This window comes from Solanum verrucosum, unplaced genomic scaffold (genome assembly GCF_900185275.1).
Source record: "Solanum verrucosum unplaced genomic scaffold, falcon-dt-bn FXZP01000253.1, whole genome shotgun sequence".
Taxonomy (NCBI): domain Eukaryota; kingdom Viridiplantae; phylum Streptophyta; class Magnoliopsida; order Solanales; family Solanaceae; genus Solanum; species Solanum verrucosum.
In genome coordinates this window covers 1649346-1663407 of record NW_026019984.1, presented here as the reverse complement: position 1 = coordinate 1663407, position 14062 = coordinate 1649346, and the positions used below count along the sequence as shown (strand labels likewise).

At 28.7% G+C, this 14062-nt stretch overlaps 1 protein-coding gene across 1 annotated transcript; it reads left to right on the top strand.

Moving 5' to 3' along the window:
* The first annotated feature begins 12027 nt into the window (after positions 1-12027).
* LOC125818096 (probable CCR4-associated factor 1 homolog 11) lies at positions 12028-13339 on the top strand. Its single transcript, XM_049497620.1, has one exon. It carries the CDS (start codon positions 12417-12419, stop codon positions 13272-13274), a length of 858 nt encoding a protein of 285 aa, XP_049353577.1. The 5' UTR covers positions 12028-12416; the 3' UTR covers positions 13275-13339.
* Positions 13340-14062: the final 723 nt, after the last annotated feature.

Here is a 14062-nt window from a genome sequence, read left to right as displayed (position 1 = left end):
ACCATATTTTACGCTTAGGATACATGAGTTTGAATCTGTGAGATACATGTATCTACCGAATGGACAATTAATTTTGGAAATTTAAATTAATCAAATTGCTTAATATAAGGTGGAAATCAAGGAGTGTATCTATGTTTAATTAATTTCACTTTATTATTATTTGAAATAATAATTTCACTAATATTATTAATAAAAGACAAAAACATGTATTTCTTGATCATGTAATTTGATTAATTTCATTTTATCACTCTTAAAATAATAAATTCATTAATTTTATTTATCCATTATAAATAAATGATGTATACAACAAACCAAACACTTAGATACATGAGTATCATACAAGTACATTCATATGTATCATAGAAGTATCTAGTATTATTAATTGTGTATATTTGTTATATGTGTCTAGTATTAATTTCATGTATCTATTTATATGATATAATATTAATTTCATGTATCTATTTATATGGTCTAATTTTAATTTCATGTATCTAGTATTAATTTGATGTATCAAGTGTCAATTTCATACATTATATTCAAAGCATGTATCTCGGATCGACGGTAGATCAGTATCTGTCTTATCATTAATCCAAGAACAAAAGTAAAAAAATTCAAAATTCTTCATTCTTTTTTTAGCATCTAAATTTTTTTTCTCATGGATACATATAATCTTAACTCAGATACACAAACTCTTAATTAGAGACATGTATACCTAATGTGTATCCAACATTGTTGGACTTGATACTTAATGGTGTATTTTTTTCTGTTAATTAAAGCTTGGTGTAATTCTTCCATCTTGATTACGTTCATAGCTAGCTGGTCAGGACATCTCACCGCGATGGTATTTGTTTCACCTTTTGATTTGTCGATGTTGCCCGCTTTGCCTAGATCTGACAGATCTCCGGTAGAATCATTGAAAATTTCGCTTTTTCGTTCCTCCGACTAATAAACTTTTGAAGAAGAAGGCCCTCAAGTCGTCAGAGATGAAATTTGAGTCAACTAAAGAGTGAAATTGTTAGGAAAAAATCGTGACTAATTTGGCAGGAAAAAAAAAGCACAAACAAATTACTTGAAAATAACACCAATTGCCATTATATTGTAGCCTCCTCTATACAATAAAATACATGAACTATAATTTGTTTGTGGCAGGTTTCACTCGCTAATAAGTGGGAGGTGGGTGGGAGGAGATTAGGGTTGGAGATTGAGGGAGATGCTGAGAGAGAAATATATTTGATTGTTATTAAAATGATAATTGTGGAATTTAAATATAAGGATAATTAATCAATCCTAATTTTTAGGGATGTGAGTATCAAATTGTTTCTTCAATAATATATTGTATAAAATATTAAAAGTGGTACTATATGTAATTGTTTGAAAGTAGAGGTAATATTAATATATATGGTACTGATATATGTCTAATAAAGTAGTTTATCCTAATTTTAAAGCTAATTATATTTTTCAAATTAATTTTATACAAATTTTCAAAAAGAATTCTAAATATATATATATATGATTTTTTTTTATTTTTTTTTTATATATATGAGCTACACAGAGAAGGATAGTAATGGATTCCTAAAATATAGGTAACTGATTAACAACTTTTTTTCTTCCTTTTAAGAAATCCATAATTCAAATTATTGTAATTCCAATTATTGTAATTATTAGATCAAAATTTAACTAAAATAAAATAAAATTACAAACTCCTAAATAATTTTAAAGCTAATTATAATTTTCAAATTAATTTTATACTATTTTTCAAAAAGATTTCTAAAAACAGGAATTACTATCCTATTTTCTTTAATGTTTGCATTATATAAATATAGGAAGCAAATTCAAAAAATCAGTTTAAAAAGAAAGAACAAAAAGGAATCCCCACATTTGCATTTTCTTTATTAAACAAAATAATATGTAGAATTTATGAATTAAATTAATTAACAATTGACAATAAAATAAAAAGGGTAAACACTAAAAAAAAACAATACGGTTTTGGAAAAATAAATAAAAATAAAAAGAACTTAACTACCTCTGAGATCTCCTTTTTAAATTTATTTTTAAAAAAATGGTAGTTATCCAAATTAGTATCCGAACGTCTAAGTTTTTTTAAATTTGAATAATAATTTGATTTTGTGTATCCTTATTTTATGAATTTATATTTATTTAATTAAATGAAAATCATTTTACGTTACAAGTTTGACCTAGAGAGGAGTGTGCTAATAGGTTGCAATATATTTTGCAAATTATATTAATATTTTTACTAAAGTTAGAGTTATTATTTTTAATGCTAAATTCAAATTTGTCTATAAATTTTAAATTTAATTAATTAACACAAATATCAATCTAACACACACCACATATGCTATTATTAATTTTCATTATACAATGAAAAATAGAAGTTGTTACAAAAATGTGTGATCTCTTTAAAGGATAAAGTTTTATTAGCATCAACTACTAATATAAAATCAAAACATTATATATGATTGCACCTGCAATTTTAATAATCAATAATAATTCATATGAATTGTTTTTAAATTAAAAAATTATTTATTTTTAAATATTCGTGCAACGCGTGAGTACGTATACTAGTTTTAACAAAAAAAAAGAAGAAGAAGTAAATATATATAATGAAATTCTATTGTTTCAAATAACTGTAAAAATTTTAAATTTTGGAAAACAGTAAAAAGTTAAAGTAACTGTGAATTTTTAATTGTGTAACTATCGTAGAATTAATTGGGTCTAATAATTTATTATTATTTATTTACAATTTTGTGTAACTACCGTAGAATTAATTGGGTCTAATAAATGGGTCTAATTTTAATTATTGACATGTGTTTATATTTAATTAATTAATTATTGATTATTTAAAATTAGTCAAATTTTAAAAGTTTAAAATTTTGTGGTGTTGACATATGTCGTTCTAATTCTAATTATTGACATGTGTCTATATTTATTTATTTAATTATTAATAATTATTAATTATTTAAAATTATGAAAATTTGTGGTATTGACATGTGTCTTTTTTTCTTCTCCTTTTATATATAGATAGATTACGTATGTATTGTTATGATAGATATTAATTATTAATATGATACAGTCGTAACTAAATTAATATAGTAAGTTTCTTCGGCTAATGAAATGTAATTTAAAATAGTTCAATACACAAAGAAATTAATGGTGATGACTCAATTTTCAAGATTAAAATATATTGATGTACAAAAAATTTTATATTGTCGGTCTGTAGAACTATTTCTTTTACTATAATGAAGTTTTGTAAATATTTTATTTTGTATTAAGATCGGAATTATAATTATATTGTTATAATTTTTTAAATTCGAAGTTAATAATTTACTTTGTAAATATTTTGTTTTGTATTTAGTTTGACTGTAGCCTTTAATCTTATTAATTTAACATAATGAACGTTGATATTTCAGTAAAAGTATTTTGTACTCATGTGAATTTTACTGTCTCTTCGAAGATTTCTATTCATTTAACAGTTTTAAAGTTTAGTTTATCACACAAGTAAGTGAAAATATATTTGATCTCTTTTTCAAACACCGTATAATTATAAAAAACCGAAAAAACCGACTAAAGCCGAAACCAAAAAAACCCAATTTTATGTGGTTTGATTTTGTTTTTAGATTTAATAAACCAATCTAATTGATTTAAATTTTTTTAATGAAAAATCAAATCAACCTGACCTATGTACACCCCTGTATAGAGAGAGAAAGAGAGAGAATTTGGTAAATCAATTAAAAAGAGTAAATTTCATATAAATTTAAGTCATTTACATTATCAGTATAAGTTCAAGTCATGATATATTTATATATATATCCAAGTTGCAATCACAATTAATTTTGCACTAAGCCTCATAACTTCTCTTTCATCCAACTTACTATATAAATCTTATCCAACTTAGGCTATATTTTCCTCCTCCACCAATCTTTCTTCTCTCAATTTTCACTTATCTTATTTGGCTAGAAAATTTTGATCTACACAATTAGGCAATTGTCAACTCTTCTCATCAAAGGTAATTTTAGATTTCTCCTTAATTTTCATGTTCACACCTCTTTTTATTTTGGTTATTTGTTTTTTCGAGGGAGGTTGGTAGCTTATAACAGAATTAGAAATTTTAAAAAGGAGATTTAAATAATAGTACACTAAAGAAAATTCAACATCTACCTATATATGTTGTATACTTTTCTGTCTAGAGAATTCAATTGAACTTCATTAACCCTACATAACATTGTTACTTTGATGGTTATATTATATATTTATATCGTACTGAAAAGGTGAATTTTCTTGTGAAATTGGCTATTCTAAAAACGTTTTCGACATACTTTTCATCAAAAATTCCTTGTCAACGAGCCAATTTACCTCGAAAATTTGTATTTATCATTATTTATTTTTTCTAATTATTATTTATATTATATAATACAGAATTTTGTGGGATAGGTTTGAAGAAAACAAAAAAAAAAATGAACCATACACATGCAAAAGTTGACTTGAAGCTAAACTTATCACCACCAAGGGCAACTTTTCCAAGAGATGAACCTTCACCACCAAGAAGATCATCATCTTCTTCTTCTTCTTCAATGGAGATCATAAGATCACCAACCACCTCTTGTGTTTCTCAAGAACCGAACCCCATCGATGATCGATCATTTTCCGATTGCCCTAGTAGCTCAGAGACAACCTCAATGATGCTTGTGGGATGCCCTAGATGTTTGATGTATGTTATGTTAGCAGTAAATAAACCAAAATGCCCTAAATGCAAGAGCACTGTTTTGCTTGATTTATTCCATGAGGAAAGAATCAAGAACTCAAAGTAATCAAGGATCAAACATGTTGTTGTCAGAAGCAGAATCCAGTATTGCTCGTAGAGATCAATCTCCTCATAACTGTTCCAGAACAATTAGAAGGAGATTCTTGGACCAGGTTGAATTCAGTTCTGAATATTTTTAAAATATACTTATCAAGAAGTTTTCGCAACTCAATTGATATTAGCTTATAGCTTTTATTTAGTTTTGATTATCTTGATATTATTGGATTGTGTGATCATGAAAATTTGGGAATTTTGTATTCAACTAGTGCAATTTGTAACCCAATGAAACCTACTATACTATGGTTTGGTCATCATATTAATTAATATTTTGATGTTAGTAGTTCATGTAGAGTTGCTATCTTTACTATAAATGCAACTACATTTTTGTTGCAACATCCCTTGTTATTACCTTCATTAATTACAAAAAAAAAATGAGTTTTATAACATGGAAACACTTTATTACTCTCTTTGTCTTTAATTACTTGTCCACTTTTAAATTGACACACATATTAAGAAAACAATTATTGACATATTGAGTTTACCATTTTACCCCTATTAATTATGAAGTAGATGAATTAAAAACTTAAGATTTTCAAGAAGTTTTATATTTTTCAAAGTAATTAATTGAGGATATAATAGGTAACAAAAAATTGGTCTTTCTTGATTTGTCAAAATGGACAATTGTAATTAAGGACAACTTAAAAAGGAAAAGTGAACAAGTAGTTAGGGACGAAGGGAGTATCATTTTTACTATTACTCACTCGGTTCATCTTTACTTGTCCACTATACTATTTTGGGATGTCCAACAATATTTGTTCAGTTTATAAAATCAATGAATAATTTACCATTTTATGTCTATTTTACCCTTGTTATTAAATATTAGAATATCCATTTTTCATTATTTAGATGACTTATATTTAATAAGAGTGATTTGGTAAAATTAACTCAATCAATTATTATATCTTAATTCCTGTGATAAGAGAAAGTAATAAATAAAATTGTAGTTTTCGAAAGTAATTAATATTATAGAGTCTTCTTTATATTCATTAGTCATATTAATTGCAGCTGTTAGTTAATTAAATGGGCAATATAAAAGTCCAACATGAATTAGTTTATCACATTATCAAAATAGTGGCCATTAAATAAGTTGTTTTACATCTTTATCAATGGAGGTTATTTTCTCTTCTTCTTCCTTTTTTTTTATAAAAAATAAATCTCATTGCATGTGGAATGTTTATAAGTCATAACCTCGAACGAAAAATTATCTAAGAATTGAGATGAGATGAATATGATTTTTTTATTTTCAATTAAAGATTTTGAATCAGCTGTGGATATAGAAAAGTCATGATAGCTATTAAACACTTCCTAATAAGCCTTACTCAACACAAACTTTGTCTAATTTGGACATAACATCTCAGGCGAATCCCACATCAACAAAAACACGAGAGATCACATTGGATGTTATAAGAAAACAAGTCTTATTTCTTAGTGAGCATTTTAAAGCAAACAATATTACTAGCAAAATGGATTGTAACATATAATATCAAAATCACTTTACGTGCAATCTTAAATGATAATGGGACAAACCTCAGTGAAGATGTTGAATCCCTAAAGGGGAAGAGGGTGTATGCTATCATGACTTTTCTATAGGTGAATCCTACACCAACAAAACTCGAGAGTTCATATTGGATATTATAAGAAAACAAGTCTTATTTCTTAGTAGCATTTTCAAGCGAACAATATTACTAGCAGGGTGAATTATAACATATAATATCAAAATCACTTTGCGTATTGCAGTCTTAAATGATGGTGGGATAAATCTCAGTAAAGATATTAAATCCCTAAAGGGTGAAGGGGGTGTATGTTGTTATGGCTTCTCTATAGGTGAATCCCACATCAACAAAACGCAAGAGATCATATTGAATATTATAAGAAAACAAGTCTTATTTCTTAGTGACACATTTTCAAGAGAACATTAGTACTAGCGGATTGAATTGTAACATATAATATCAACATCACTTTGTGTACTACAACCTTAAATGATTGTGGGACAAATCTCAGTGAAGATGTTGAATATCTAAAAGGGAGAGAAGGTGTATGTTATCATGACTTTTCTATAGGCGAATCCTACATCAACAAAACACGAGAGATCATATTGGATATTTTAAGAAAACAAGTCTTATTTCTTAGTGACGCATATTCAAGCGAACAATATTACTAGCGGGGTGGATTGTAACATATAATATCAAAATCACTTTCGTATTGCAGCCTTAAATGATAGTGCATGGGACAAATCCCAGTGGAGATATTGAATCCCTAAGGGGGGGGGGGGGGGGGGGGGGGGGAGTATATGTTGTCATGACTTTTCTATAGGCGAATCCCACATCAACAAAATGCAAGAAATCATAGTGAATATTATAAGAGAACCAGTCGTATTTATTAGTGATGCATTTTAAAGAGAACAATATTACTAGCGGGGTGGATTGTAACATATAATATCAAAATCACTTTGCGTTCAATCGTAAATGATGATGGGACAAACCTTAGTGAAGATATTGAATCCCTAAAGCCTAAAGGGGGTGTATATGTTGGGTATGATCTACACAAGCAAACTTTAGACCCTAGTAACACATTTTTAAATTATGTGATGGAGCTTAGATCTAAAATAATCAATATCATTAATAGATTGGACCGTTACATGAGATTCTAACAGAATTAATATTGAATACTGAAAAGATATTAAAAATATGTTTGAACTTTATGAATCCACCTCACATCAACAATTAGACCCCTACCACTTATATGTAATTGTCAAATAAATTTCTCTTGAAGTAAATAAATACATAAATATCAAGTTGTACTGTATCTGATTAATGATAATAGTACAATAATAGCTAGCCATTAGTAGAGGGCTCATATCATTCAATTAAGTGTACAATTTCTGGCAAGAGTCACATGACCCAAATAGAATTAAGCTTCAACAGTTGGTGTTTCCTAATTAAAGAATTCATTGAATATTTTAAAGGTATTTTTTCGGTTTCTTTATAGTTGTCATGGTTTTCTTTTTTAGAGTTAAATTATATGGACTTTGATTAGCATTTTATGATGTATTTTTTCATCATATATATCGATATGCAAAAAATTGCAATATATAGTACTTTTCGTATAGTTTTTTGAATATCTAAATTTTTAGTTTAAAATATCAAATAATTAAATGTAATCTAATTTGACTTTGAAGATTGGTCAAATTGACTTTCGACAAAACACAACATGACAACTAAAAAGGAACGGAGGAAGTATATATGATGTAGTAACAATAGACTTTATAGTGTATATAGAGACCATCAAAGGATGTGGCGTAGCGGATGAGGCTGCTCCTCCCATTATTAGAGGTTTCTAGTTCGAGTCTTGGATATGAAAAAACAATTAATAGGGAGCGCTCCCCCGTACAGTATGAATTTGAAATAGTCGGGCTCCAATAAGGATACCAGACATCGAATTAAAAATTCAAAAAAGAAGGAGCAAGTGTATATTGAGATGCATGTTATATCTTATTTTATTTTATCATGAATTAACCACTATAAAGAGAATTCTTACACTACCATGCATGTCATTAAGAGATTAATTTCAGGGAATTAAGTTTATAAAGTAAGCTTTTTGCTTTAAAGAAGAAAATATGTTTGTTAGGTGTAATTTAATCATAAAAGTTTATTTATAGATTAAGTGGCACTAAAAAAATAAGAATTAGATATATATTCTGAAGCGAAACAATAAAATTTAATTTATCGCTAATCCTATTTAGTGACGATTGGAGATTGGATTATCAAATAACTTTGTTGGGAATATGTTGTTCAAACTCTTGAAATAACTTTGAATATTTTGAGATCAAGTTGTTCAAACTCTTCAAATAAAAAAAATGAATAAGTCGATGAGTGTGTGCCTAATTTTTAAAAAATAGTGCATTTCTAATGCATATGTGATAATATTTTTGCAAACTCCGAATAACATAGTTTTGGAAGAACAAATTGTTTGAATTAAATTATAAGTTGTGGAGTCAAAATTATTTTGGACAATAAGCGGTGCATTCATACAAAATTATACTCATGATCTTATAAAGGAGTAAACTTGAACTGACACTCAACTTGCGCCTCGCAAGCAAATCTTCATGGTCAAAACTTAAAATTGAAGTTTAGCCCATAAGACAAACGAGGCCAAGAGTTCAATAGCATTCGCCTCTAAGGCCATTCTTGTAAATAAATAGTTTTCATATGGAAGTATAATAGGCCTTAAATTGTGCAAAGCCCATATGTGTTTTTGGCCTATGAATATCAACAATGGAATGAAAGGAATTTTTGCCACATCGCGCTTTTATCTCTAATTTTTTTGTTCTGATTTTTCACTTGGTGTCATTCATTTTGTAACTCGACTATTCAAATTTGCACAAGAAAATTATATTGAATATTTATTTTAATGAATAAACTAAAAGTAAATAGAAAACAAACTGATAATTACAAAAAAATTAAGAGTTTTACTTGGTCTCCATGAGTACACAGAATTGACCAGAAGTCGACTTAAAGTCAACTAATCTAGTTGAGTCAAATTAAATGAGAAGGATAATATAGTAAATTTATATTTTCTTTATCACAATTTACATGACATCATTCGAATTTCAAAAATCAAAAAATCTAATTTTTACGTTGAATTTGAGCATGAAATCTTTCAGTTTTTTGAAACAAAATTTACATATTTAAAAACTACGTAAAAATTACTATATAAATTACAATAAAATATAAGATAAAAAAATTAAAAGATATATAAAAAATTATTATAAAAATTAAATTATTTAAATCTCAAAATTCAAAAAATGATACATAAATTGAGTACTGATTTATCTCCATAATTAGAGAAGTCAAAGACCATAAAAAAAGAATGTGTATTCAACAAACACCAACTTGTTGACTTAGCCAAATTGCTGACTTTTCTTTTTTTTTCACTTAATTATTTAGTTTTTAGTCACATTTCCAATAAGATTAATGAATTATTAAACTTCATAGGGATCATATTTTTTTTATTACATATTGTAAATATCATATTAAGAAATCCCTTTCCACGTGTGGTAAAAAAGGAAAACTTAGAGGAAACCTTTTTAATATATTAATTTCTTTAGACGACATACATTGGTATAATTTTTAAAATTTGTTAAAGTAAAGTACTCATTATTTTATGCGAATCTCAATTAATTTAGACAGACATTTGTAATTCTTTATCAATATCATTATCAAATTATTTTATTTATTAAAGCTCGAATAGATGAAAATAACAATAGAATGAAGAGTGTTAAGTCATTTCCTACTAAAATTTTGCCCTATCATACCCTGCTCCATCTAATTCTATTTAGCTCCGCCCTTTTAGTCCCTATTTACATATTTTTGTTTTGTCTTTTCCCATTTGTTCTATATTTCTATGGTTATATAGAAATAGAAAAAAAAAATCGCAAAGATATAGTAACATAAATAGATAATTATTTCCCCCCATAAAGATCTTACTCCCTCCGTTCCATTTTATGTGGCAACATTTGACCAGACACGGAGTTTAAGAAATAAATGAAGACTTTGAAATGTTTACTAAATTGCCCATTAAAAAGTAGATTCACTTTTCTCTCTCCTCATAAATGTATTGGAGTATTATTTTAAGATTAAGTGGGACCAACAAGGGTAAAAGAGAAATTGTACATTTAAATACTTACCATATAACGAAATGTGACATTCTTTTGGGACTGACCAAAAAGGAAATAGTGCCACATAATATGGGACGGAGGAAGTAATATATTTTAAGTTATTAAGTACTTGCATTGTAAATTTTAGTACGTAATTGTTATTTTCTTCTTTTGATGTTTTTTTCTTAATTAGATGTCCACTTTTTTTATAGAATTTTTCAACTAATAAAAGAATATACTATATCAAGAAATAACATGAAAAACATATATTAATTTGACTAGAAGCACAATATGTAATAACTAATAATCAATAATATGACATTACGTTGTTCATACATAACATATACGTTGCTTGTTGCATGCATGTACCAACATGGGTTGTGGTGTACTGGTGGGAGTGTTTCACCATTATCAGAGGTCTCGGGTTCAAGCCCTAGATATGAAGAAAATCCTACTGGGAGCGCCACCCCCGAATGGGTCATGCAGTACGCGATTCAAATTTAACCGAAGCTCTAATATGGACTCTGAACATCGAGTGAGAAACCAAAAAAAAGATGCATGCATGTAAAATGGTAGTATCAATATACATTGACTAGAGGTGTGAAAAAATGTTGTGTGAAAAAATGTGCACCTCGTGACACCATGTGGGTCCGCCTCCGTTACAAATATTCAATTTTTCACGTGTATCGTTTAAAATCACAAAATTAAATTACGCTTTAATATATTTAATAAATATTTAATTTAATATTATAAGATTCAAAAGAGCTTATTTACTACTCCTTTGTATCATCTTATGTGATACTCTTTCCTTTTTAATCTTTTCTGCAAAGAATGATACTTACTATAATTAGAAATAATTTAATTTTAAAATTACTCTTTTACACTTAATAAAATGAATCACAATCATATAAATATCTAAGAATTACATTTTATACCAAGTCAAACGATACTACATAATTTAGACGACATAAGTAGTATCTTTATTTAAACTTCAACTTTACATACATTTAGTATCATATCACATGTTCAAACTATCACATACAACAAAAAGACACAAACAAGAGTACCCAAGTTACCAACAAAGATTGTAATGATAAATATTCTTTCATTCTTCCATTTTTAATCAAAAATCTCGAATTCAATCCCTTCTCAAATCGAATCTAAATTTAGTAGTACCAAGTTGTACACCCTGATGTCAACTCTGTACCATACTTGCAACAGAATCTGCTCACTTCCAGTAACAACACAAACATCACACGCAACAAACATTGAAAAAAACTTGCTAATAAAAACAATCGATGGTATGGAACAATATGTATTCTTTCATTTATAATCAAAAGTCTAGGATTCACATCCTCATGAATACGTAATTATCTTTGTTAGAGAACGCTTTACTCTCTAATGAGAAAATTTTCAATACGAATTTTGATTTAATCAAACTTTAATGTGAATACCGAATATTTAGTGGAAAACCGAAAAATAAAAAAATACCGACTTGTTGCTTTAAATAAACAGTCTAGACGCGTTGAACTTGGACAAAAAAAAAACAAGAATCCTTCTTTAATTCTTTTTCCTTTAGCTAAAACAATTCTTTTTTTAGAAAAAATAAAAATAAAACTGAATTAAAAACTTTACTTTGGCCCATTTAATGAATCTTTTTTGTTAACTTTTTCTTTATTTATTCTGTTTTCTGTTCTTTTTCTCAAACTTCTTTTTTTGCTATAAAACAACCAGTTCCCTTCAACATTAGGCAAAAGCAAATCAAAAGCAAAGTTTTTTTTTTTTTTTTTTTTTGCATTCAGATCTGGAATTCACTGCAAACCCATTATTTATTCAAGTTTCTACGACGACCCATCTGAAAATCTTGCTGAATTTTGAGTTATGGCTGTTGAAATTGTTGATTCGGATGAAAACCCGATTAAGATCCGGGAAGTTTGGTCGGATAATCTGGAATCGGAGTTTGAGCTTATACGAACAGTAATTGATCAGTACCCATTCATCTCAATGGATACTGAGTTTCCGGGAGTGATTTTCAAGCCGGAGGTTATTTCTTCCCGGCAAAATCGCCAGCGTTATGTGCCGCTGTTACCATCGGAGCATTACAAGATGTTGAAATTAAACGTCGACGTTTTGAACATCATTCAGGTAGGACTTACATTGTCTGACTCCGATGGGAACTTACCGGATCTGGGTACCGCCGGTGTTAATCGATACATCTGGCAGTTCAACTTCTCCGATTTCGACGTGGCGCGTGATCGACACGCTCCGGACTCAATCGAGCTACTCCGGCGTCACGGCATCGATTTCGAGAAGAACAAGGTGATCGGAATCGATTCTTGTCGTTTCGCCGAGCTGATGATGTCGTCTGGGCTTGTATGCAACGAAACCGTAAGCTGGGTTACGTTCCACAGCGCTTACGATTTCGCATACCTCGTAAAAATCCTCACCCGCCGGGAACTTCCCGGCGACTTAGAGGATTTTCTGGAGATTTTCAGGGTGTTTTTCGGTAATAATGTTTATGATGTGAAGCATTTGATGAGGTTTTGTGAGGAACTCTATGGCGGTTTAGACCGGATTGCGAAGGTGTTAGAGGTGAACCGGGCGGTCGGGAAGTGTCATCAGGCCGGTTCAGATAGTTTGTTGACGTGGCACGCTTTTCAAAAAATGAGGGACGTGTACTTTGTAAATGACGGACCGGAGAAATACGCCGGCGTTTTGTTTGGATTAGAAGTGTATTAATTAGGAGTTAGTACTAAAAAAAAATTTAATGTTAGTTAAATAAAATTTGTTTAATTAATTCTTCTTGGTGGTAAATTACTAAATTGTGATATCTAATATTGATAATCGTAATATTTTAAGGTATATATACTTGTCCTTCGGGATGATTCAGTTGGTTTGGAAGGTGATTTTATTCATATGGATGACCCGGGATTGATCCTCCATCAATGTTTTATGAGTTGAGTCTGTCGCATAGGGCTTGTCTAGTGTTGTTTACATCCCTGTGTGGTTTGGCAGAGGTTGTAGCGGCTGCGAATTATTCAGGGGTTTAAAAAAAAAGGTATATATACTTAATAACGACACCAAGTGGTTATATCGAATTAATGCAACTTACCTTGGTTAAGAAATTTGTTTAAGTCAAAAATATGATTTAATTAATTAAGGTTACATAATGGTTTTTTTTTTTTTGTTTTTCACTCGATGTCTGATTTTTGTTTTTCACTCGATGTTGGAGTTTGACTAAATTCAAATTCACGCCAGAAAGAAAGTCACATACCGAGGGTAAAGCTGATACGAATTTAAATTCGCGTCGGAAAGTTTTAAAGCGTTTCACGTTTGTTATTGCCTATAGATAATATACTACTAGCCACCAATATTGTTGGCCGACGTTTGAAAATGCGAACACATATGGTGACTTTGCTAACACAATGTATATATGTAGTACTAGACTAATAAAGGACGTATAGAATTATTATCATTTTTCGTTTCAAATTATATGCCGTGATCTTTTGAAATAGTTATTTTAAATT